The sequence below is a fragment of the Podarcis raffonei genome, chromosome 5 (assembly GCF_027172205.1).
Source record: "Podarcis raffonei isolate rPodRaf1 chromosome 5, rPodRaf1.pri, whole genome shotgun sequence".
Taxonomy (NCBI): domain Eukaryota; kingdom Metazoa; phylum Chordata; class Lepidosauria; order Squamata; family Lacertidae; genus Podarcis; species Podarcis raffonei.
The window spans coordinates 60923942-60951844 of record NC_070606.1 but is presented as its reverse complement, the minus strand read 5'-3'; the positions used below and the strand labels follow the sequence as shown (position 1 = coordinate 60951844).

The 27903-nt window shown below is 41.4% G+C and overlaps 1 protein-coding gene and 1 pseudogene across 1 annotated transcript in view; one reads left to right on the top strand and one right to left on the bottom strand.

Annotated features, from left to right (window-relative positions):
* The window catches only part of ARHGEF4 (Rho guanine nucleotide exchange factor 4), a 160132-nt gene that overhangs the window by 93244 nt on the left and 38985 nt on the right, over positions 1 to 27903 (bottom strand). The window contains exons 3-5 of the mRNA XM_053389587.1: positions 8141 to 12484; positions 5368 to 5688; positions 4215 to 4344 (exon numbers count right to left, since the gene is read on the bottom strand). Coding sequence (XP_053245562.1) covers positions 4215 to 4344; positions 5368 to 5688; positions 8141 to 12484 — 4795 coding nt within the window. The remainder of the gene's footprint in view (positions 1 to 4214; positions 4345 to 5367; positions 5689 to 8140; positions 12485 to 27903) is intronic.
* LOC128414966 (uncharacterized) lies at positions 24573 to 24670 on the top strand (annotated as a pseudogene).

Here is a 27903-nt window from a genome sequence, read left to right as displayed (position 1 = left end):
AATACAGTCTCTCTCTTCAAGTGTCTTTCACATTTGTGTTTTGACCTGTGGTGCTTTGGCCTCTCCGAATTGTTATCCCGTGCCCCTGCACTCACAATGCCTAGATCTATGCCTCCCCTATTTAAATTTTCACCAATTTTATCATATTTATCCCAGAGAGATTTGTTCTGAACCGAATCCTCCTCAGCACCTATCTGCTCCCCCTGCCCCTCAAAAGTTGCTCAGCCACCTTTTTCATTTTAAGTGCCAACAGCCTGATTCCATCCAGGTTCAAGTGGAGCCTGACCCTTTTGTGCAGGCCTAGCTTGTCCCTGAATGTTCCACAGTGCCTAACATATCTAAACCCTCTCCCTACATCATCATCTCATCCATGCACTGAGACTACAAAGCTGCCCCATCTAGCTGCCCCTGCATGTGGACCAGCAGCATTTCAGAGAAAGCTACCTTGCAGGTCCTGGCTTTCAGCATCCTACATAGCTACCTAAATTTTGCTTCTAGGACCTCATGACTACTTTCCCCCATGTTATTGGTGCCAGCACGCACCACAAGTGACTACTGACATTTTCCTATCTCCCAGGTTACCTAGACAGCAGGTGACATCTACAACCCTTGCAAGAGGCAGGTAATTCACCCTGTGATCTGTACACTTATGACACACCCAACTATCCTAATGATCAAATCATACACTACCAGGATCCCCCCACCCTCCAGAGATGTACCCTCACAAGAGGACAGCTGCTCATCGTCCAAAAATGGGTCCCTTCTAAGGGATTGTTTCCCTCTTTCTCAGAGCGATGTAGAGGAACTATCATCGTGGGAGTGGGACACAGCTATAATGTCCTCAAAGACTTCATCCACCAAGCCCTCTGCCTCTCAGCTAAATGTTCAGCCTTCCTCTAGCCCTATATGCGTATAATTGAGCACTAGAGAGGGGGAGGAGAGAGAAACAGCTCCTCAAAGAACAATATCTTTTAAAAATTGAAAAACTGCAGGACGTTGTTGTGAGATGAGAAAACAGAATTTCTTGTTCTCTACTTCTCCTTTTTTAAGGGCAACATGAGCACTTCTCCTGCTTGAGTAGTACAGTGAGAGAATACTTTAAAAAGTTCATAACGCCTGTCGTTTTATGCTGTTCAGTTTCCATTACGTGCCATTCTTGGGCATGTTGGGCTAGGTTGCTGTGCTTTGTTCCAGTGTCCTGAAGCTTGTGAATAATTCCAAAGGTTCCAGCTAAGGTCACAATATTCAGTTTCAAAATATTCTGTGTAATCCAAAAGTTACCACTACATTTAATAGCATCCCTTTCCAGGATAACATCTAGAGCGTTCTAAAACCTGGGGCACCACCTATTGGCCAATCTCCATATATATTTCAACTCTATTAAAATAGTTCAATTCTTTCTCTTTTAAACAACTTCAGACGAAAGGTTAACAGAGTTGAAACAACTGTAATCAGTTCTGTGGTAGAGCTGGAGAGAAGGCAGAAATAGGGCTACAGCTAACTCAGCAATCCCACTAGTTTCCCATGTGTTCCTAAGAAACTTTTAAGGAACTTAGAAAGCCTCCTGGTTTTTTGAGGAATAAGTGATCTACCTTTGGTAGATCATCAACAGTATCACAGATAATGAAAGACTGAGAATTTTCACTACCAACTGAAGTCATTTTGTATGGTAAAGTTGAAATAGTAGGTCACTGAGAGTGAGATAAGAAAACACTCTTGAGCTGGAGGAATTAAGAAGTGGATTTCTGGCCTCTTGTTCTTCCAGTATTGATTGATTGATTGCATCTATACCCTATCTTTTCTCTAAGGAGCTCAAGGCGGTGTACATGGTTCTCCTTCTCCTCACTTAATCCCCACAACAACCCTGTGAAGTAGGTTGGGCTGAACAGCCATGACTGGCCCAAGGTCACCCAGTGAGCATGTCTTAGTGGGGATTTGAACACTGGTCGTCCAGCTCCTAGTCTGATGCACTAACCACTACACCACACTGGCTTTCATTCATTATAGTTCATTATATTTTTGTCTGTTGAAAAAGATGCTTAATACATTTCACTGCATTCTAGTTTCCAATGGGGATCATCAAAACACAGATTCTGTTCTTTTACTTGCTATTATTTATGCTGCATGGCATTTGAGGTCTTTTGACAATGGAAGTGTATATCTAAGGATAATAGTAATTGCATAAATAGAACAGAGCTGAAAGCAGGACATTTCAAAATGTTGGTGTATTTGGAAGGGTCCAAATGGCATAAAGATGTTTGCTGAGGAGAGGGAATATTCTCCCATTGCCAAGGCAACCAAGCTCATGTGCAACTTGGTTGCCTCAGCAATGAGAACATTAACTTCCCACACCAATTTGAACCTAGAGAAAACCTTCACTTTATTTACCCGCAATAAGATGGCCACCTATCCAAATAAGATTGGCTTAGTGGCTCTGTAATATCATTGTATTCCTTACACAATCCTTATTGTCTGGGATCACACAGGGAAGGCAAAATCCTATTCTCTCTGCTGTCAGTACCGCCACCCCAGCACTAGGACAGCAGAGCAGAGGAGAAACAAGAGTTTTGAGTCACTGTGCTATACTGTGCAGTCAGAACAATCTACTCATGATGATTCCTGTCCTGGTAATATCCTGGCTAGAGTACTGTAATGTGTTACACATGGGTACCTGGAGCTGCCCTTAAAAGAGAAACTGGAAGGTTCAGTTAGAGCAGAACTCAGCTGCTAGAATTCTGATGGGTACCTTATTTTGGAAGATCAACATTGGCTGCAATTCCCCTTTGAAATCAATTTACAATGCTGGTGTTTACCTTTAAACACAGATTTGTGTTACCTTTAGGACACAGATACCCAAGCAATCATTTCCCCATACCAGCCTGCTCAAAATCTCTTTAGTAGAGAGAAACATTATGTTGACACAAAGGAAAGGGCCTTTTCTCTGGTGGCACCACGATTTTGGAATGCCATTCTTATATGATATTGGGATTGTACTCTATGCTGTTCTTCATTTTTCACTTTGTCTTGTGCTTTGTTATGGTTATTTGCTGGTTCTAAAATATATTTATATATGTTTGCTGAATTAATCCTAGTCACACTTTTTGTACACCAATTTTAATTTTAAAAAAGAAGTATGGAAAGTAGATTTTAGAAGGTTTTCAAGGGGTTGTGTGTGCCCCTTGAAAGCTGCATTTTCACTGTGCAACAATTTTGAGAGGGAGCACTTGGTGCGACCCTAACTAATGTATTGTGTCTCCCCATAAGACTTCTGTGAAAAAGACTAGCAGGGCAGGGCATACCAAGGCAATACCTTAATACCTTTGATTTAACAAAGAAATTCTAACAGTTTGGGATATTCAGGTGAGGCATCTCCAGAGAAACTAATTTTCTGACAGACTTCCCTAAGTGTTCTTCTCAAGCCTAGGAATAAGATGTCTTTCTCCCCCAACTAATTTATGGTGTACCCTGGTATCTGTCTAGTTGTGCCATACATGTGTGGATTTTCTTTACAGAATAAAGAGTTGGTAACAAATTGCTTTCCTTCCATACCCAGGAAAAACCACCACAGCAGGAGGAGATACTTTGTAATGTCACCTCTCTCAAATGTGAAGCCCTCTAGAAGGGGCAGAACCCAGAAACCTTGAAAATGTACTTAGAGAATTCAGTATAAGTCATCACTTTAGCAAAATTCTCATCTAGGGCCACCTAGGGCTCTCTTTCATTTTGTAACAAAGCTTCAAAATTAGGCTTATAGCTTCTCTGACAACTCTTGTCAAAGAGATGCAAGTTGAACACATAACCCATCTCCACTAAAATATTTCATCACATATCTCTTATATAGAAGGGAAGCACCCCAAAGTGACTAAGGAAGTCACTTCACTTCCTCAAGTGAAGCAGTGAAATGCCAACAGTAATACTTCAAAGAAGCTGAGAATTACATATGAAAGCTTGACACGACATGGGGAATCTGTGGCCCTCCAGACTCTCTAATGTTGGACTCTCTAATGGCCAATAGCCAGGGATTATGGGAACTGTACTCCAGCACCAACAGGAGGGTCACGGGCTCCCCACCTCTGGTGTAACACCCATATCTAGTACAAACAAAATAGTACAGGGTGGAGATGGCATAGGCAAACCATTTCAAAATGAACCAATATAATGTAAATATAATGTGCTGGTCAGAAATCAGATGTCAATTTAAACAGTACTCATACCGGGAAATGAGATGCGCCGCCTCAAGCCCACGCAGTCTAATCCTGTAGGTGTGCTCTGGGAATAGAGGTGCAACTTGAGAGGAAGGGCTTCAAAGGCCACAGGTGAAGTAATGAATGATCTCATTTTAACCTAAAGAGAAAGGTAGTAATGGGTAACTAAGGACACACTTAGCTGGGACTCCGAAAAAGCATTTACCTATTTTTAAAAAATACATACAGTGGTACCTCGGGTTAAGTACTTAATTCATTCCGGAGGTCCATTCTTAACCTGAAACTGTTCTTAACCTGAAGCACCACTTTAGCTAATGAGGCCTCCTGCTGCTGCCGCAGCGCCAGAGCACGATTTCTGTTCTCATCCTGAAGCAAAGTTCTTAACCTGAAGCACTATTTCTGGGTTAGCAGAGTCTGTAACCTGAAGTGTATGTAACCTGAGGTACAAGCGTATGTAACCTGAGGTACCACTGTATTGTATTGTCAATGTTGTTTTCAGACCCGGTATGGTTAGACAGAAAAAGGGAGAGGAAGAGCAAAGCAAAGATTCTGAAGCAAAGAAATGTTATTATAAAGAGCATAAGGAACTTTGTATGTATCAGCTGCACAATATGGGTGCTTCCAAGGTGAAGGATTAACTGATAAACAGATCGCTCACTGATGTGGGCTTTCCAGTGGGTGGAGCTTGACCGAATGCATCTATGCTGTGATTAAACAAAGAAAAAAGAGCTTCTCGATAATGACAGTGCCATGTAAACAATGCCAAGATTTTGCATGAACAAGTAGCACGAATTCCATAATAAATTCCTGCCTGGAAGCACCCTAAGACTCAGTATGATGGATCTGAAAGGAAAACAATGGCACCCTGTATTAACCCAAGGGGAATAAAGCTGTATCTGATAGCTTTCATCAATAGTTTTGATTTTTTTTTAAGAACTGTAAACTCTTCAACCTACTCTCCCCATCACTAGTGAACAAATCATGATATAAGAAATGAAAGATAAGCCATTGTGTTGAGGAGTCTCAATGCACAAGTGACTGCCACATGCTGTTAGAAGTAAAGAAAGCAGCAGAATTGATTAGAGGAACAGCCTGAAGAGAGAAGACAACAGTAGAGAGATGCAGCCAGAGAGACGAAACAATATTATTTTTGGTTCCTTACTTTTAAATGATCCTCTGGGAGGTTACTTGATTCAATCTCTCTGTCTGACTGTGCCTCTTTAACAAGCTTCCTCTTCCGATTCCTTTCCATCCATGTGTCATCAAAGCTGAAACGCTTGTATAGGGGTCTGTGTCTCTTCCTCTGGGCATGTTCTTTGGCTTTCCCCTCCTGAATATGGAAGGGAAGTATCCAGGCCTTGCTCTCTATGTTTGAGAGTGAGGGTGGAGATAGTGGCATCTGGGTAGACCTCTTTCTGCAATGGAGACCCCATTTCTCACCTGGTCTCTTTTCTGGTGGGATTTGACTTTGTTGGATATTCTCCTGTTTTATAAGTAACAGGTCAAAACAAAACAAAAATGTTGTTTCTTTGTCTTTTGACTATGCTGGGCAGCTGACTATAAAGCAATCATGTTGAATCCGGAATGTCATGTTACATTTGCCCCTCTTCAAAGTAATAACATCTGTGCCTTATAAACACAACCTACTGAAACTTCTAATGATACCCAGATGTTTTAAGTGTGGACAACTCGAGCTAAATGAAACTCAATTGTGCACTGGTCTGCATAAACACGTAGTGTCAATAATCATGTTCTCATGCACACTGAGGGAAGAATCACAGTCATGTTGTCAGCACCCTTAAGTAGCTGTCAGGGACCAAAGATCCTGGCAAGTCCCACTAGCACTGCTAGTTCCAGGGTATTGTCAGAAGGTGCATGAAGCCACCACTTGGTGCAGGGCTAGGGTTGGTCAGTGCCATATAAAAGTGCCAGTTACACATCTGCAAATCAGAGGGAATGCATCACCAAAAAAGAGGACAACACATCTTGAAATAATTCCTATAATTTAAATAGGAATAAAAACAACAACACATCTCATCGTAATGGGGAAGACTGCAACAAAATGTGACAAGATAACTGCTCAGTTTGCTGTCTGGGTGCTTCAAGGCCCCTGCTCTTTCATCTTAAGGTTTCTTCAAATAAAGAACTGCCCTATTTACAGGAGGACACATGACCACCCAGGCACAGTTCTAGCTGTAAATCCAAGCATGAATATCTTGCAGTACAAAAAATTGCCCCCAGAGGGCACAGTGAAATGAATACACTTCCTTACTCCAGGAGCTTTCAGATTTTTGCTTCCATACACTTGACTGGTGCAATTCAATTTCTGTCAATCTTTTTTTTTTTTTAGAATCCTGCCTCTTCCAGGAATGCTGAAGCATCTCCCTCTGATCACACCATTCTCTGAGACAAAGACTGTGTTCATATGTGCAAGCCAGATGTATTTTTCTACTCCTTGTGATTTTTCCACATGAACCTATGTTAAGTTGGCACTACGCAAAAACACTCTACTATGATCTCCCAGGCAGGTTCACCTGGAGCATTCATTACATATATTTAGGCGTCAGATGAAAATGTTTCTCTTCAACCAGGCTTTTGGCTGATTCACAGTATATGGCCTTTTAAATGTGTCTGTGGGAGGGGGGGATTACCGGGTTTTTTGTTTTTGTTTAATTACTCATTTTGTGTTCTCATTTTGTATTTTTATGTTGTGAACAAGCCTGTCATCTTCAGATGATGGATGATATAATAATAATAATAATAATAATAATAATAATAATAATAATAGAAATATAAAAATTGCCATCATGATCCCAGCACAGTGAGTCTCTGCAGCAATCATTCCTTGAAGCAAAAAATAAATAAATGGTTGTTTTAAATATAATTTGTGGGTTTGGTTATTTGTTTTATTTTAGTAAAGTTGGCTGGCTCATCACTTTCCTTTTAGTGCTTCTTTATCCTAAGGCTAAGCTATGGGACTGCACCGCACTGCACTACAACTGCTACTGCACTAACAATGTGGCACAAACATTGGCAGACCCATGAGACTGAAGCCGAGTAGACACCATACATTTCAAGTACATTTAAAGCATACACTTTAATCCTGGGAACTGTAGTCCATCCCTCACAAAGCTACAATTACCAGCAACCTTGACAGTTTCCAGGATTCTTTGGGAGGGGTACTTTAAATGTATGATGCGCATGCAGTCTATATCTTTGCAAGAAAATGAACCTTGAAGAAAGGACCATAGCTCGGATGACAAACTTTGCATGTCAAAAGGTCCCAGGTTCAATCCTTGGTATGTTAAGTTAAAAATGATCAGGTAACAGATAACTTTAAAGTTATCATCTGAGACATTGGAGTGCTGCTGTCAATCAAAGTAAAGGGTTCTGGGTTACATGGACAGATAGGTATGTACCTTATACCACCAGGTCAGGCTATGTTGCCGGCAGGGAAACCTTTCACTGCCCACTGAAAGACAATGGTGATGTCAGCCACCAAAATTTCAAATCAAACAAGATATATTTAAAATGAAGTCTTTCCCCTTGTCTGTGGTTTACATGGGCACCTCTTCTGACATAATGTTTGGGGAATCTGATTTAAAACCAGTCTCATGATGACTACATACATGTGGACTCAACTGATTAGCTGCTTAACTTCTCTGGTTTAGACTAGTATGCAGGAAGGCCTGGTCCTGCTTGCATTCTGAGAAAGGTATACAGATAATTAGTTCTGATGCCATATGTCCCTGCGTATGCACTCCTAGATTCACTCAGTGTGGCATTCTATATTCCATTTCACTGCTTAACGTATGGAAATGGGCTTTGTTTGGAATGGAAATGATTTTTAGAAAAAAATAAAAATAAACAACAATGATGCCACACTCCAAACTCTCAAAACTAAATCACATCATCACCACCACAAAGCAACTCACCTCGTCTCTGATGATATCACTCACTGAAGAAGTCGTGTCCAAGCTGATTTGTGACTGGCTGCTTATCCCACTGTCCTCTCTCAGATAGTCATTATCCAACGAATGCATAGATTGCAAGAAATTAGGTCTAGGCTTCAATGTCTTTGGCCTCTCAGGTGCTTCCAAGTTGCCATCAATCACTGAAATGTTTCCAAGAGATATCATTGAAGTGGAACTTAATCTTCCAGGGTAATGGAAACCCTTGCGTTGAGAACCAGTTCGAGGACTCTGTGGCTTGGGACTCATGGGTCTACATGGCATATCTTTACGTTCATACATTGACAACTGGGGGCAAGAGGGGGTGAAGTGAGAAAACGATGACTGCAGGTCAATCGGACTAATTGGAGATTTCAACCAGAATTCTTCAAAAGATGTATCTCCATCACTGCTCATTGTTTCCTCTTTCCCATTGCAATCTAGGCTATGCAGACATTTTATATTCAGTTCATGATTCCTCCTCTTGGTATCCATAGATAGAAAATCACCAGTCCCAGAGGAATCAGAATGTCCACCATCTACAGATGAGCCATTAGACACACTTGATTGCATAAACTCTTGTCCATTGCAATCTTCCTGATTTTCCTTGGATGGTCTTCTAGGAAAGCTGCCAGGGATCCTGCTAGAACAAGAACTCTGCTGTGTTGGAAGAGGACTATTTAAGGCAAACCGCTTTTGGCCATCTGTCTCCTTACTTTTCAGAAATGCTTTCCAAGTTGTTTGGTGCAACTTGGCTTTTTCCTTTTCATTTTTCACTGAAAACTTTGGACTCTGTTCAGCATTTTCCTTCTCCAGAGACTTAGATTCAAAAAAACTTGAGAAGGATCTGTGGGCCAAGGCCAGCCGACTCCTGAATCTTTTACTCTCCGAGTTTTTGTTTCTTTTAAAGTCATTCTCAGATGAGGATTTCTTGAGTTCAGGATACTCCACAGACTCATTGTCATTATTCTCAACAGAACCTAAAACTTTCCCTTCAGAGTGCTTTCTTCTTGTCATTATGGGAGAAGAACTTGTGCCCATACCTTCCAAAAGTATCCGGCCAGAGCCAGAAGCCTTTCTCAGGCTCATTCTGTTGAAGAGTCCAGCAGGTTTCTCATAAAATAAGTCATCATCGTCCAAATATTCTGCAAGGCAACGTTCCTTGCTTTGGAAAGCAGAGCTGGGTGAACTGCTTTGAATATACTTCAAGTCATCTTCTATCTCATCCCCTTTATCTCCATCCAATGTTTCTGTCTTGGCCTTGACACTATCTTGATTTTCAGCAATTAGTTTAGATTTCCTGAAGGATGCCATTTTTGAAAAGGCTAAAAATTTAGACTGCTTGGAAGATTTCTCTGTGGCCCCAGCCTTATTGTTTCTCTGAACTGCCTTGTAGAAACTGCTGTTACTACCCAGGAAGTTAAATAGGTTCTCATTTAACTCCTCACTGTTTGTGCTTTCCATGCTGATATTATCTAGGCCTGTGGTGGTATTATCTTGGCTGTCCATTCTCACATTAGTGTCACAGATATCTGTGCTTGGATTCCATTGACTGTCTCTGCTAATGCACTTTGGCTCCTCAGCAGAAAAGCTCCTGTTCAGTCCTGTGCTTGGAGAACCTTCACAAAAGCCTGTTTTTCCATGTGCTGTATCACAATGTTTGGTGCCTTCCTTTTCAATAATTTGCTTACTATGGACATTATGTCCTAGGGTCTTATCACCAGCAATGACATTCTGGCACAGGCTACTATTGCTATTTATTTCCTGTGTTCCTGCAGTGATAACACAAGTGTCTCGCTGTCTATTTTTGGTCACAGATTCATCTGCCACTGTATAGCCTCCTGGTTCAAACTGTAGGTTTACTGCTTGGACCGATTCTAAGACTCTACCTTTCACTCGGGAGGGCTTGATTAGCAGTATCTCAGTATTAGTGGCAAGTGGTTCTAAGAACAAAGCATTTGCATACCCCTCTTCTTTCCAGTTTTGTACAGTACTTTCCATATTTAAATTAGTCCTAGGAGAATTGTTCTCAAGACTAGCTCTTGTATTAATTTCAGGGGCAGGCACTGAAGATAAATCAAGACCCATTGCTTCTGCTTCCTCCTCACCTTTTTGGGTGGAGATGCTAACAGGGAACTCATCTTCACTGCCTGATATAGCATGTACAGGCTGAATTTCATTTCCACAACAGGGTTGTGCATTTGGAGTCTTCTGTGGTTTTGTGGTGTCCACCATGGTGATGAGAGAAGAGGCTGAGTTCTCATGTTCCAATGTCTCAGTGGTTAATTCATCCACATAGGTCTCACTATCCATCTTATTTGACAGTAGTCCTTTTTGATCAAGAGATTTAATCAAGAGAGGTTTTAACTCTGAAAGATTCTCCAATTTTTCTTCCTGGCAAATGTGATGTGGTGTTGGTATTAGTTCAAAAGCAGAGACATCTTCACCACCACCACCACAATAAAAATCCTTCTTTTCTATTCTTGTGAGGTGCACATTTGTTCTCTCCTGAATGGAAGGACGTTTTAAGGCATCAGACGCCCTGCTCATGTTTTGAAGCACTGTTTCCTCTTGTTGCCCCATGACCTTTTTTCCACTTAATGTCAGAATCCCATCAAACATTCCCCAACCTAATCCAAATTCTGAATTGTTCCTTATCTCAGCTGCCCCTAGAAAGGCCTCAGTGTTTTGCGTTTCAAGGCATTTTGTCTCCATGTTCACCTCTGTGCTAACAGTGGAAGCGTGGATGTCGTAAGTATTGCCATACTTATCTGCCATGCTATAGCCACCCAGATAATTGTCTTGGGCTATAGCATCACGGCTGTCAGATTCAGAGCTAGGATTCTGAAGGAACGTGTTAATTTCTATCTCACCCTCAGATTTGAACTGATCTTTTCTTAGTACTATTTTGGCATTTATATTTGCTGGTAGAGACTCCAAAGCTGAAGGAGTTTCCAGTCTGGAATGATCCTCTGAGTGATATGGTAGCTGGGATAGGGTCAAAGAATCATTCTCTAGTGTATCTGCTCTTTTTGTTGAAAGGCCAAAGATATTTGATTTATCATGCAAATTCTTACTGGTATTCCAGTGGGATCTTGTTGCCAACTGGTTCTTATTTGAGACTAGATGAGTATTAAGAAGTGATTTTTCAATACCTGTCTCTTTTTCCATCTTGAAGGACTTCTGTGGGCAGTCACCAAACCTTTCTAAATTGCCCCTTACCTTTTCATAATCCGACATTCCTAGGGGTAATCTGGAGCACGACCAACTTAATTTATCAGCCATGCAAATACAGTCATTAGCATGTTCCCTGACCTCTCGGGCACTTATGTTTCCTGGTGAACTGTGCCATGATTTCATTTCTACAATCCCTGGCTTCGTGGGTGGCACCAGAAATGTAGATTTTATACATGGTAAACCCGTGGCCTTCAGCTTTGTGTCACACAAGTGTGCATCTACAGGTTTCTGACTCTCAATACCATTCTTCCTATTGCACTTGGTGTTCAGTATATACTCCTGTTTACACCTAACTTTGGATGATTCACAGTTTCTCTTACAAGTTCTGTTTGTTTCTAAGTGAATATTCGGCAGACTGCATCTTGAAACAGCTTCTGAGTGGGCAGGAGGATGTTCAGTCTCAAGGGAAGTCAATGAGTTTTCAGAGTTTGCTCTGTGACAAGCAAACACTGATCGTTCTGTATTTTTATTGCCTTTGCCAACAGCACCTTCAGCTAGATTTTTTGAGCAGATATGCAGGTGTGGCTCTCTGTCAACAGATTTTGCCTCCACTACCAATGAGGCCTCTGTCTGTGACGCAAGGACCTCTTTACTAATGTTAAACCCTGTGCAGGTAATACTGTAAGGTAACACTTTCTCATTTCCACTGATCTCTTCTGTTTTTGAGACTGTTGCCTGTACTTCCAATTCACCTTTGCCAGCTGCTATGTGCAAAGGTGAAGGCAGTTCCCCTGCTTCCTTATGCATGCATCCCAGATGTCTTGCACACTCAGCCTTGGAGGGAGCTTTTTCTACTTTTCCTTCAGCATACTTCTGCCATGGTTCCTCTAGTTCTGCAGAAAGGCAGAATGAACTCAGGCTGGTTTCTCTTGTTACATCACTGGCAAAAGACTCCGAGTCTGATGCACTTTCATAAGGCTCTGTCTTGATGTCTGACAGTGATTCACTCTGATGTGACTGGGTCTCAAAATAGTCTTCATCAGTTTCTTGGCCTGATCCACGAATCTCCAACTCTAACGTACTTGGGACCGAAGAACTCCGGTCTTCTTCAAACTCTCCTTCACTTGTGCAATTTTCTACTGGCTCTGGGGCCTGAAAAGAAAGAGAAAAGAATCTATCAAAGATGGAACCCCACAACAAAATGGTTATTATGGAGAGAACTACTAATCCACAGACTTTGATTTGTATTTGGATGATATGAAGAGGTAATCTTGTATGATGCGCCTGGGTAACTTCAGGCCTGGGGTCCAAATTTGGCCCTCTATCTGACCATTGGAATTCTCCCCAGGCCATACACTCTCTTTGGACATTGAAAGATTAGTCTTTCATATTTCCAGAATAATACATAATCTTGCCCAGACTCTAAATGTTAAAGCAAGTTTCTACCTCTCATAGCTGCAGATGAAAATGCGGGGGGGGGGGGTGTCTCTGCTGCTTAGGATAGGGCATAATGCAGCTCCTGTCTCCCACTGTAGCACTATTCAAATTGTATCAGATTTAAATGCACAATGGCACAGCTAAATTAAAGTAAGAATAAAAAAATTCTTACTTTAATATATAAAGTGCTTTCTGGGTTGTTGGCATCTGTCTGTCTCAAGAAACCAATGGAGTGCGCCTCTGGGGGTGAAGTCAAACCACTACATTAGCAGCTTTCCTGGTATGTAAAAGCATTTCTAAACCACTTAATATTTTTACACTCTCTAGGCAGTGTACACTATAAATATGCATTTTATCCCCAGTGCAAATTCTTTTGGTGATATCCAATCTTAACAATATTCAGTGTAGACCAAGTGAAATCAATAGTCTTCACTTAATTCCACTGATTTCAAAGGGTCTACTTTGTGTGTGACTAATATTGGATATGCTTTTAAACTAGTGAACACAGATAATCTTGTATCTATTAAAAGAAATATATTTTAACTTGTCTGATGGTTCCTAAAATGTGGGAACTTAATTTGAATTATGGAATGAACATATGTTTTCCTATTCCTACAAGCAGACAAGTTAATAAAAATGTGCATTACTTATTGCTAGCCATCATTTCATGCTACAGAAAAACATAGCCTCTTGGGACTTCTCCTAGGGGTGTGACATTTCTAGTACTCAAATGTTAGGAGTGATTCTCTCTGAGAGCACAAAAGCATTAACATTTGAATAAACACAATGTGGGTCAACATGCCATCAGTGCAAAAATGCAAAATAGTTGAAGCGATTTTATGCTTCCTGCTTCCAATAAGAGACTGTGCCGGTCTAAGGAGAGAGAATTCTAAAGTGTAGCTGCCACAACACTAGAGGCCCAGTTCCTTCATTGTGTGGAATGGACCTCCCAATAAAATGATATCTGCAGGAGGACCTCATCTACAGAGAACAGCGAGTGATTGGCTATGTAAGTGATCCCAGGTTGCATAAGGCATTATACATTAAAAAAAAAAAAAACCAGCACTCTGAATTTAGTCTGGTAGCTGATTAGCAGCCAGTAAAATTCTTTCAACAGTGGAGTTGCATGTTGGTGATATTCTGCCTTAGTGAGCAGTCGAGCCACAGCATTTTGCAACAGCTACAGCTTCCTAACCTCAGGAGCAATCCTAAGTAGAGCACATTGCAATAATCCAGCCTGCACATGGTGGTGGGCAGGCTATCATGGTCCATCACTACCATAGTTTTGTTTCCTTCCCATGGGCCTAGCCAAGGGGGGGAAGCTGCCCCCTAAAGTAAAATAATAGAAATACTTAACTGACTGAACACACCAGTTCTACCCGCCCCCCCCCAACAAAAGTCCTGACCTCCCTAACAAAGTCCTGCCCCCCCCCAACAAAAATCCTGGCTATGCCCATGTTCCTTCCCCACTACCCTCACCTCAGTGGAATATATGCCTAGAATGCAAGGGTTCTTTAAGGATAACATCTTGCACTGTAGCCTCTGCACCTCCTTGGCCCATAGGAGATGCAGAACCCACTTTCATTATTTATTAAATTTGTACACAGCCCTTCAGCCTTAGGTCTCAGGGCAATTCATAGCATAAAAATACAAGATAAAAATACACAATAAAAACACGAACAAGAACAAAACAAACCACATTCCACATAGTAAGCTGGTATCACTTGGTTTGGAGGGTTCTGTGAATTTCCTTATGCCACAGCAAACATTTCTTTTTTTATCTTTATAAGTGGTGTGGTGAAAAATCACTTAATCTAGCTGATGAACTACTGAACATTCATCGCTCAGCACACAGTAAGAAATGTCTTTGTCATGTTTACACCAGTGTTACAGATGGGACCTATGCAACGAAGGAAGAGAGATGAATGTCTCCCAAAACTCTGGGGCAGCAAGTGAGCACATACTATGGAAAAACTGGTATACATGCCCCTTTGGAGGAAACACCCGTGAAAGTGTGGCAAACATGTGTATCAGCCCCAAGAGGGCATCTGTTCCTTTAATAAGCACCAAGAAAGAAGAGTTTCATTGGGCGCAGCATTTTCCCTTCAGTGCTGAAGTGGAAAAAGAAGCCACGCTTTATTGAAACTTTGCTTCTGTGCAGCACTTACAGAGGCCCTCACAGGATTTGGATGTGATAAGGATTAAGGATTTTACAATCTCCTTTTCCCGCTCTCTTGGCTTTTCCACTACTCCCACTCTGAAGATTTGTTTCAAGGAGGAAGAACTTGGCAGTTGCCTTGGAAACTGGGATGTTCCGTAACTCAGAAGTGATGGGGGGCATAAAGCAGTTCCTAAGCAGCCACCAAGAGTTTATTTGCCTCCATCTGCTGTAGTCACTGTTGAAGAACGACCCTGTGGAAAGGGAAATGGTAGCCTCTGGCAACACCGAGGCCACAAATACCCAAACACCCAAGAGAAAGCACAGGCACACAACCCATGACAGCAGTGCCCTCTTCATATCAGTCAGTGAAAAAACACACTAACAGGATCACATGAGATGGGCAGCATTTGACTTTTTAGCAAGGCCACCCAGAGCAGGACGATATACAAGAAGAACCTGTCTGGTCACGCCTGCATTTGATGTGATCCTTCCACATGAATGATGTACCGAGAAAAGCAGTTTCTTCCTCAGCTACTGGCTTGTTTGCAGTCTTGACTTTCTCAATGCAAGCAAGGAGTAGGTGTAAGTGATTCAGTCATGCAGCCTCCACAAATTCCAGACTTCAGCATCATCTCATAGGGCAGGAGGTTCCAAAGACTGTCACACAATCAACAGCCCAGTTTTTATTTGACAGGAATTAGTGGGTAGGGGGCAAAAATAACCAAACACTGCTGTACATCATATATCGATCAACTAGATTCATGCCACATATCCGGCACTCACACTTTCAAGGAAAGGAAAGAACAGAATTTTTTAAAAAAATCAGCTCTTGCAGGGAGGAAAAAAGATGAGAAATAGGATAGCCACAGTGCAACAAGAAATACTGTTGTCAAAGCAGCATACTGAAAAGCAACTTCTAATGGAAATGTCTAAACCTATAATCATTCCTGACCACTGGACCTGTTAGCTAGGGATGAGGGAGTTGTAGTCCCAAAACATCTGGAGGGCCGAGTTTTCCTATGCCTGCTATAATCCTACATACCTACATTGAACTGAACAGGAAGATGACAAGTTTGTAGTGCAGTTTGATTTCCAATACAACAGTAAGCAAAGCTCAAGAACTGAAATTTTCTTTCTTAAAAGTTGTGCCTCTAATCAGATACATTCTGAAGAGCTAAAGTAAAATTTCACATCTTTTGGCTTTTCATTACTTTCTTTGATATTTTTGCCTAGAAATGCTAGGGGGTCTGTTGCCTTTCATAGGTAGAAGAATCACTGAAGCGACAGGAGAAGCTGCATGTACCAAGTATCTTCATGGTACACAACTACATAAAGCACTATTGCTAACTCCATGTCAAGAACTGACAAAACAAGTTCTGTGACTGATCAGGAAGAGGATAGGAAACCTGTGGGCCTCCAAAAATTGTTAGACTACACCTTCCATCATCCCTGACCAATGGTCATGCTAGCTGAAACTTATGATACTTGGGAGTCCAGCAACATTTGGTGGACCACAGGTTCCCCAATTCTGGTAGCATCATTTCTGTTTATATAATCTTCTCACACTGAACAGAAGACCCTCATGTGTCAGGCCCATGACCCATCGAGTCCAACATCCTGTTCTCGCAGTGGCCAAACACATGCCCATAGGAAGCCAGCAAGCAGGACCCAAGCACACTTCCCACTTTCCACCATTATCTCATCCTATAAGTTATCTTTTATAAACAAAATACATAAGGAAACAAATCCTAAAACAAGTTCAAATGTTAGTAGAACTGAGGATCAACAAGATTAGCTTTTTTAAAAGCAGATGTTGAGAGGGGAGTGGATTTGCCTATTTACCTTACCACAAAATTCTGGAAACAAATTACCGGTATATGATGAATAAATAAATTATTGGATGTTCCTCTTCCTGCAGATCTTAAAATTATATGATCAATTTATCTGAATACTGTAAGACAGGAAGGATTGTTTTGTATATAGTCCTCAGCTAAAATGTTGATAACAAAGCTCTGAAAATAAAATAACTCATCCATCAGTGGTCAATTAAAGTCTGTGAAATCGCAAACACAATGAATCTATAATACAACATTTTTAAAAGGGTTGATAGCAAATCTGAAAGAGCAAAAATCCTTAGCCAAACTGTTACACAACTCTAGAATGTTAAAACTGCTAGTAATCTCTTGCTTTGTAAATTCTTTGAGTTTTATCAAATTTATTTTACATGCTTTTCGCCGTGGTATAACATGATAATAGAACACACAAGTGCATCATTGATGCTTTTCAGAACATACCATCTTGCCTGGAACCTTAGATAGCTTCACACTGTGGCAATGCTGGAAATTGTGAGTTTTCTTTCTGCCCAGGTGGCATTTAGTTCCATGTGAAGGCATCACTTTTTCTTTCCTTTGGTATAAAGATCCATAATTCTTATAGCCCCTCTTTTCCCCATTCTTATTGTCAATGATTTGACGCTCCCATTGCTCTATTGCCGCTGTTATCTTATTGGGTGCTGTTTTAAATGCCGCCTCCATTTGTGACCCCAGCTCCACAGCCTTTGCCAGAGTTAGAGAATCTATTTGCAAAAATAGGGTCTCCCTAATTCGCCAGTCTTCTGCTTTCTCAATCAGCTGGTCAAGCACCAGCTCATCCTGCAAAGGCCCAAAATCACAGCCTGATGCCAAATCCCACAGTGCAGAGGCAAAACTCATAAAGGTCTCCCCAGGAAGTTGCTCCCGCTGCCGGAAACAGAGCCTCTGGATTCTCTTGAAAACACTTTGCCTTGGTGTGAAGTCTTCCTGGAACTCATCAATAGTCTCAAATAATGCAATGGAGCCCAGCTTTGTCTTCTGATTTCCCCAACCAAAACGGTAGGGAAGTTGGTCCTCCATGTTCTCCCATCCAGATAAACACATGAAGAATTCAAGAGCATTTAGTCCATGTGACTAGGACTTCTCACCGCTAACGTTTGGGGGAAAATAATAGAAGAAAGAAAGTATACGAGTCCACCATCTTCCAGTCACAGCAATGTAACTGATAGTAAACACACCACTTTGCTTTTCTAATTAGCAGGTAGGCTTAGTCAGCCGAGTCACATTCAGACTCTTCCCCATAAACTGACCTGACCTGTAATTTGTCATCTGGACATCTCCGCCTTTTAATTTCTTTGTTTCCTGAATATTGTTCGTGGGCATAAAAATCATTAAAAGTACTTATTAGTGCTTATAAACTCAGAATACTACATTGCCTCATATTTCCTGGCATCAGAGGCAGATAGCATCCCTCATTCAATCCCAGGTAGACAGAAAACTCATAGTAAAACAATTTCCAGATGCCAAGAGAAGTAAACTGGACACAGCAAAGCCTAAAGGACCCTCAACAGAACAGAGGCAAATATTAATAAATGGGGTGGTGCATTTGATGGTGTAGTGCGGCTGCTCTTCATGACAGCCCCATAGCCACAATCAAAATAAGCTTTTAAGCAAAGCCCAATGGCTCCAATATCAAACTACCTTTTTTCACACCGGCACCCCACTTTACTTCACATCCAGCCCAATGAAGAGTTCCAGTGGACTCCAAAGCTTGCTCATTATTTGGTGGCATTTGGTTGGCCATAATAAAGTTTGGGTTTTTGGGTTGTTTTTCCCCTCAAACAAAAGTGGCAGTTTCAACCTGAGCCATGCATGCAAATTGAACAAACATCTTCCTCTGCTTAGCTTACCTCCTGGGTTCCTTTCTGAGAAGAGTTTATTTATTTGGCATCAGATAATTGGAAAATAGCATCCCAGTAGATGGTTATCATCCCTGCTGTGAAATAAGCGTCAGTGCTTTATCCCTGACCCATGCCCACTCCGCAACATCACTGAGCACCTTTTTGATTTATTTTTGAATTTTTTTTTATATTTGGAAACCTAATTTCCATAGTATTTGTAGCTATGGGTAAGAATGATTACCTGGAAGGCTGCCGAGAATACACGTGAGGAGACTTGTTTCCTACAGTGCTGGGTGTCACTTTTACCACCCACATCATTCATCTAAATATAGCTCAGTCTGAACTCAGCAGGCAGCAATCACAACTGCAGAAATGCAGCAAGACCACTCTATAATGAGCATCTTCCACAAACTGCCCTGAAAATAAATTAAGCTTTTTGGACATTTGAGCATTTCTGAAACCAGTGCCAGATTTACGTATAAGCTAAACAAGCTATAGCTTAGGGTCCCACACTCTTGGGGGCCCCCAAAAAAATTAAAGGAAAAAAAATCAGGATGTACATTTCTAAAATATAAGATAAGAAACAAATAAAATAAAACCTACATACAGCAACTGTGTTTTATGTTGTGTAGGCTCCTATGATGTAAATAATGGGCCCCGCCTGCTCCCTAAAATATCGCTGGTTTGCTCATTTCAACATTCTGCATGGACTGGTTACATGGCAACTTGTGCAAATGGCTTTAGATACCTATTAGGTCCATAAATTACCATATAGCATATATTCAACCCAAAAAACAGTGACAATTTGTTGTTGACAAAGGACAGCTAGACATATAGAGGGTCCCATTACCTTCAGTAGCTTAGGGCCTCATGAAACCTAAATCCGGCCCTGCCTGAAACATTAAATATGAACACCTGACATGCCCAGCTGATATTTTATTTTATTTTACTCCCTCCTTCCTTACCAGTCACCCCACCTTCTTCAAGTCAAAAAAACTGACTCTTGGGGAAGGGACTAGTTGACAGCTGAGGGCTCCTTTCCTGGCTAGGCCTCTCCTTAACTGTAAATACTGTGTGGAACATCACTTCCTGCTGAGGGACCAAGTGACCTGAAAACAAAAAACTATGTCCCACGATCCTTCAGTAGAAAATGATGTTGCTCAGAGTGTCATTTACTGCCAAGGGTAGCTGCCCTCACCTGTGTAAAAAGGAGTCTGTTACCCTATCCCAAAGTTTGGCTTTTTTTGGCTTGCAGAGAGATGAGGCAGCTGACAGGAAAATGACAAAAGCATTTTGAATCCAGGCAGATTCAAAGCAGGCTGTGACCCAACTCCTAGGCCTAAGAGGGCTTTGCATCCTGCATTACAGAGGGCAGCCCTCAGCCTAACAGAGTTCTCTATTTGAAGGATTATTGGGGTCAAGTCTGATAAGATAAAGAAAGATAAAGATAAAGAATCACCTGAGCAGCCGTGCAAGTCACCTGTTTAGTCTTCTCCATTATGGTGAAATATATTGTATTTCTCTTTTATTCTCTTTTTTGATGAAGCTTTTCCTCTTTTCCAGTAATATGTAACCTGCCACGCTTCTTAGATCGTAATCCCATATGTGTCTACTCAGAAGTGAATTCCATTGAGACATACTCCCAGGTAAGTGCGTATAGGATTGCAAACCTAATGGGCCAGACATTTACAGCAGGTGGAGTCTGCATTACAAACTCCCTGCAGTTGCAAGACTCTTGACATCCTTTTGTTGAGCTATAAGCAGCCTCTCTTAAAAGTATAACAGTTTAAAACTCCCGATTCTTTCAAACTTCTTCCCATGTAACTTTTGTGGTTCTCTGAATCAATCTGTGCTGATTTTCAGCAATGACTGCCATTATGCAAAGGAAGGGACATGGCTCACTGACAGAGCATCTCCTTCGCATGCAGAAGGTCCCAGATAGGGCTGTGAAAGACTTGGGTCTAAAACTTTGGAGAGTCACTTCCAGCCATTGCAGACAATACTGAGCTATGTGGTGTGACTGTGTATAAGGCAGCTTCCTATGATAAAGGGAAATGCTGGTGCTACATTCAGAATTCCATGCGGATCAGCTTTGTCCACACCACTCCAAGAGCAACTACGTGCAAAAACACAAACCGATAGAACCATAACTGCCTTGACATAACTACCATCATATAAGTGCAAATCAGTAAATATGCACCAGTTCAAACTGTGCTTCAGAAAAAGTTATGACAATAGATCCAAGTTCCAGGATTCAGAAGCACAGGATTTAGTTCAGGGAACCACCAAAAGGCCAGAATCTAATGCCTGGACCAAGCTAATAGAACCAGTAGTGGCATTTTAGTAAAATTATCAGTTTTACAGCAGTTTAACTTTTGCAGCTTCTCCCAGATAATCCTGGAAATTGTAGTTCGCACAAACTCTAAGCTGCCTATCCCTCCCCCACAGAGCTATAGTTCCCTTACCAGGGTAAGTTGATGATTATATAAACCATTTTAAATTTAGAGCATAGATGTATTCACCATTTTACACAAACACACACTCCTTAATAAATTCCTGAAAAATAAACATAGAAAATAATAATTATAGTCCACAATTCTACTTGTTAAGGTGTGTTAGAGTAGGATGGAACAACCAAAATTGTCTTAGAAAAACATGTAATCTTAGCAAAGTAGACCTAGATGACTCACATGGCCTTGTGGGAGCTGGAAAACCATTAAGTCTTATTGCTTCATACTGTAGTAAAGGTGACAGCCATGACCATTCCTAATGCTGTACTTATTTTTCTTAGTACAGTCGCAGTGCTCACAAATTGCATGCTTGTAAGTTACAATTTGTGGTCCAAAAGCAAGCAAGTTTCTCAAATATGCTGTGGAAGGCATTACATCTACAGCAGAACTGTATCTAACTTCTCAAACAGATCACAATACAGTACGTACTTAAAAATGGTTTTGTAGTAGACACAATTTACCTCCTAGAATGGGAGTATGGGGTTGTGTAGGAATAAGCTCTGTTCCAATTTTAGGCACGTAGGAAGCTATGGTATATTCTCATTTACAGGCAAGAGTCACCTGAGAACTTCTGCATGCAAAGCAGATGCTCTACCACTGAGCTATGGCCCTCAACCTAAATTTTGTTTAAATACGTGAAGGTCAGGAGCCACCATGATCCCAAACCCACCATTCCACATATTCAGCAGTTCATTGTCTGGTCAAGGCTAGTCTTCGGATATTCATACCTCATTACAGCAAAATGTATATAATTGACTGGTATAGCTATATCCTTTTTATGACGTCTTTCTGTGCTTAAATTCATTTTGTTCCACGTATGCTACTGACACTGCTTTGATATCCTGCATCCACTTGAAACGGTTACACTTGTTATACTTGTCTGGATCATGAGGTTACTTTAGCTCTGGGACAATGCTCATAAGGAGTCACCAAATGGCACCATTTCCTGTCTAACAAAATGAAGGCTCTCTTTTTTCCAATCTGTTATTTTTCTCAGCTGAAACATTGGGTCTTAGATGGTGTAAGCCAATAGTTTTGCTTGAAATTCCATCATTGTGTAGGTATTTCTGCGTGTCCATACAGATTAATTACCGATAAATCCCAATATATACCACAAGGTATTTAGGAACTGTTTCCAGCAAAAACCAAAGGCATGAATTAAATTAACATTTCTGTGGTAATTTTTAGACCACTTCTGAATGACAACCTATCATACTAGGGCAACTATTTGTCCAGTTAACTGATTAACTGATCTGCCTGCGGACTGCCTCGCCAGAGTGGTGCATGCTCTGGTTCTCTCCCGCTTGGATTACTGCAATGCGCTCTACGTGGGGCTACCTTTGAAGGTGACCCGGAAACTACAACTAATCCCGAACGTGGCAGCTAGACTGGTGACTGGGAGCGGCCGCAGAGACCACATAACACCGGTCTTGAAAGACCTACATTGGCTCCCAGTACATTTCCGAGCACAATTCAAAGTGTTGGTGCTGACCTTTAAAGCCCTAAACGGCCTTGGTCCAGTATATCTGAAGGAGCGTCTCCACCCCCATCGTTCTACCCGGACCCTGAGTTCCAGCACCGAGGGCCTTCTGGCGGTTCCCTCACTGCGAGAAGCCACGTTACAGGGAACCAGGCAGAGGGCCTTCTCAGTAGTGGCGCCTTCCCTGTGGAACACCCTCCCACCAGATGTCAAAGAGAACAACAACTACCAGGCTTTTATAAGACATCTGAAGGCAGCCCTGTTTAGGGAAGCTTTTAATGTTTGGTGTATTTTAATATTCTTTTGGAAGCCGCCCAGAGTGGCTGGGGAAGCCCGGCCAGATGGGCGGGGTATAAATAATAAATTATTATTATTATTATTATTATTATTATTATTATTATTATTAGTTTATTTTTATTATTCAGTTTATATACTGCCCTTTGTCCCACAGCAGTGTACAACAATAAAAACCTAATTTCTATCACATAGTAATAAAAGACAATTAAACAATCACAGGGGGGGGGAATCATAATAACGATCCCCCCACATTTAAAAGGCCATAGCTTGTTTAATGGTCAAAGGCCTGGGTAAAGAGGAATGTTTTCACCTGGCATCAGGCAAGACTCTCTGGGGAGAGCATTCCATAGATAGGGAGCCACCACAGAAAAGGCTCATTCTCGTGTTGTCAACCCCTTGGGGAGGGAGAACATGGAGAAGGGCCTTGGATGACAATCGCAGGGTCTGGCTTGGTTTGGATGGGGAGAGGCAGTCCTTAAGGTATTGAGGTCCTGGGCCATATAAAACTTTATAGGTAATCAAATGGCTCTATTATGTCACAGGTTAACTTCTCCCATGGACAGGAGGAACAGATAACTGACAACATGGCGCCTATGATTTGCCATTTGTGGCATATGATAGTTCAAGGGTGGAGATGTGTTTTTCAACCCAAGGGCTGCATTCCTTCATAGTTAACCTTCCAGGGACCCCATGCACACAGAGGGCTGACCAAAGTCATATCCACAGCCAGCCACACCACATTCTTTTCCATACATATTATGCATACCTAATTCAGACTCAACAGCCTATCCACATACTCTCCTTCATTTAGAAAGAAAGCTAAAGGGAAAAAACCCATGGCACTAAGATCCTTTATCCACTCAATATTTTTGTCCCTCTCTGGCCAGCAAAATCTTACTGAAGTTAACATTTCATTAGACTAAGACCGCTTCCATACCATACATTTAAAGCCCTACAGTACTGTACTACTTTAACAGTCATGGCCTTATCCAAAGCATCCTGGGAACTGTAGCTTGTTAAGGGTACTGAGAGCTGTTAGGAGAGACCTTATCTTACAGAAATACCATTCCCAGAGTTCCATCTCTAGCTCTGTCAGGAGATTAGGGATTTCCTAAAAACCCTCAGCATGATGCAATTATATTAACAAAATATCTGTGCCGGTCTCTGCAGCAAAAATGATAAATCTAGCAACTGTTTCTCATACTATTTTGTTCACCAAAAGGGGCTTTGCAAGGTTTGCAACCAAGTCCAAAGAACGATGGAAGCTTATCTTTGCTGCCCATTTCTGGAGCTTCACATCAGATTTTGGCAATGTGTCTCTGGGGGGGGGGTATGCCCTAGATATGTCACTGAATCTGTCTTAGATTGACATTACTCCTGGCTACTTGTTTGCATGAGTTTTTGAAGTTTTTCTAGGACATTTTTCAGAGTAATATCATATTCCTACTTACAACAGCCCTGGTTTCTCCAACGATTGCATGCATTATTCTCTGAAAGCACAAATTCTGCAGATGCCATGCTGAATTGCATGTGTTTCATTCTATTCTCTTATTTGCTTGTCAATGTTCACAAAACAAAGGAAAAGTGCAATAAGAAAATACAAAAGTTGAGATACAACAACGACAAAGGTTCTCACTTTGGCAGCACATATACAAAAACTAAAAATGGAACGATACGGAGAAGATTAGCATGGCTCCTGCGCAAGGATGACACGCAAATTCATGAAGCGTTCTATATTAAAAAACAACAACAACAAAGAGAAAGTTGTTTAAATTTGCATCATCATCATCTTTATTACAGTCACAGACCTGCATATGTTAAAATAGAAACACACAGTAATTTAGGAAATAAAACAGATAAAATGGGTAAAATGAGTGACTTAAAGAAGGGGAGATGCATTTAAGAGAGACTTAAAATCAGCTAGAGCAAGCAGTTGCAAAAGTAACTGTAGAAGGGAGGGTGCAAGAGAGGGCACAGGTCTTGCGTATGAGCCTTCAGTTTAGGTCTGGTGTGGGACCCAAACCATTCTTTGGTGAATGTCCATCATGACAGTGCAAAATCTGACTGCTGAGTATATTACGACTGGGTTTGCATCTTGAAGTAGCAAGGAGGTATAGAGTTGCTCTGTCCATCCAGGGAATTTGTGTAGTATTGGCAGGATGGACCTGACTCTTATACCTGTATAATATTGGCAGTGGAAGAAGACATGTTCAGTAGTTTCTAGTTGCCCTGAGCCACAGGGGCATTTCCTCTCCTCATACAGTACCTTCCTAAAACAGCCTTCATGGATAGCTGAGGGGAGGGCCTTCACTGTTTTGGTATTTCTAGGTTGGTTATATATGGCATTTGGGAATTAAAGTATCTTTTGGTTTCACTGATTAAAAAAAATATTGGGATCTGGCTAGATATGCTTGGCATTCTATATCTTCCATACGCTGTTTAATGGGTTTTTTGTTTTTACTTTTTCGTATTCCATGTAAAGTAAAATTTGTGAGGTAAAACCTAGGGTTGTTGTTTTGTTTAGCACTGATCATTTCCAAGTAATTCAGAAGTCGTTCTTTATAATTAGGGGAGCATGGCCATGCAGGAAGAAGGATAGACTCAGCCAGTAATTAAGTGTGGCAATCCACACTCTAGCCTCAATTCTTACAAGTCCAGTTTCTAGGTGTAGGGTTCCACTGGAAACGTTTTTGGGCACATGTAGGACTGATCTTAGAAATTTAGATTGTACCAGTTCCAGTGTTGCACAGTTGGGGGGGCAGTTGAGCACAATAAAGCAGCCTCAAACTTTGCCTTTGCGCAATATAGACTTTGCCTCAAACAATTTGAAGGCTGCAGATATCATGTGGCCACTTTTGGTCCTGAGATATTTGAGTATGGCCATTGCCATAAATTGAAATAAGCCTTCTGGAGCAGTAAAATGCTGTATACTTATGGTATTTGAAACTAGGACTGCAACAATGGAAGAAGCCTGTTTCCTTCCTGCCCTGGTTATACTTCCCAGGGGCATGTGATTGGCCACCGCACTTTGGAAATCAGGAAGCTGGATTAGACAGACTAGTGTCTGGTCCAGCAGGGCTCATAATGCCCCCCCCACTCTTTTTCCTATTCTTTTCCTGCTTCCTCCGCTCCTTCTCTCCCCAAGGGACCTTTTCTGAAAAGCAAGCTGGGAAGGAACGGCAGCTTCCAGGTTACAATATTGTGGTCCTTCAGTTTACCTATGGAGGTGGCCTAGTTCACATGAGCTGTCTTCATCACACAGACAGTTTAATTCCTCCAGAAAGCCAACTCTCATTGACCACAGCCAGCATGACTAATGGCCAGGGGTGATGGGAATTGTAGTTCAGCAACAACTGAAGGGCCACAGATTCGCCACTCCTGACTTAACTCACTAAGTTAACTTTTCAAGTGCACCTCTCAAGCTACAATCCCCTGCACATTCACTTGGAATATACCCTATTAAATACAGTTTAAGAGTAAATATTACAAAATGGGGCTGACATTATGTACTTTGGATGTACTTTTGTATGCCTGGTAAAAGTACATCTGACACCCTGTGATATATTATTACCGTAACTGCTAACACTACAACTAACCTTATGTTCCCAAATAAAATATAGTGATCTCTCACATTTTTAGATGCAGATTAAAAGCTGTCTGGGTTTGGACAGCCTATGTCACCTGATAATTATGGGTGGAGAAGTAGAGGACCCAGTCATGAAATCCACTTACACTACCCATGGGTGTCTGCAGGAATTTTTCCAGGGAGGAGTACAAAGTAAAACACTGAAAGGTGAAACAGGCTGGTTTCTTGCAAAAGATTGTGAAGAATAATGCCTATACACTTTGCCTCCTATATTAGGTTCCATAAACGCTAGAAACTAACTCGTTTTTTTAACAGAAAGAAAGAAAACTATGGATCTGGAAGATATTATTCATAATATTTATTGAATTTATATACTGCCTTTCATTAGAAGATCACAGCGTGGTTTACAGCACAAAAAGACAAAATGAAAATACAATATATATATCATTATAATAAGAACAACAACAACAAAAATACACCCCCCCAAACACATTTAAAATGCCATAGATTGTTTTATGAGCCTAAAGACATGTTGTGAAGGTGCCAGGCAAGCCTCCCTGGGGAAAGCATTCCACAAACAGGGAGCCACCACAGAAAAGGTCCATTCTCATGTTGCCACCTTCTGGACCTTTCATGGAAGGGGCACATGAAGAAGAAAATGGTTCACTGCGGGGGCCAAATGTGGATCCCCATGGCCTCAGTCCAACTCCCCCCAGTTTTAGCCAAATCATGCCCTCTCACATAGCCTTCTAAAGGCAATCAGTAAAAGGAACAGCTCAAAATGGTTAGGGTGCTATCCCTCTTCTGGTTCTTTGTAATTCAAACATTACCAGAGTTCTCCAAGTCATATTGCTGTTTCTCATATGCTTCTCCATTCACCCTCCAAACATTTGTCTCCCTACCCTACTTTGCACTTTCACATTAATGGCTGGTTGAGAACACACGCAAAACAACAGCCCTAAATGAGCATTATCCATACATCCTTTTTATTATGCATTCATGATTATCTGTGCTCATGAAGGTCAAGGAGGCTATATGTGGTAATGTTTTCGATACTGTTTGCACCTGCAAATGTTTTGGGGTGGACATACTGCTTCATATCCAATCAGTGCACATTCCGTAACTTCCTGCTAAAAACCCTGTAGCTCTTTATTGTCTTGTTTATTTTCTGAACCACTTTTGTCACATGATAGTGCAGTTATCCCTCCAGAGGGTAATAATGCGATAATACGGGGGAATATCACAGGACAAGTAACAAAGCGAAATGATGTGTGGACAATCAGACATCAATTCCCTGTTATTGCATCAATGACACGTTGCAGAATACACCCAGTCTGGAGGGGCCTTCAGTTGTCTTCCTCCTCCTTTTGCTCCTGTTCTTTGGCCTC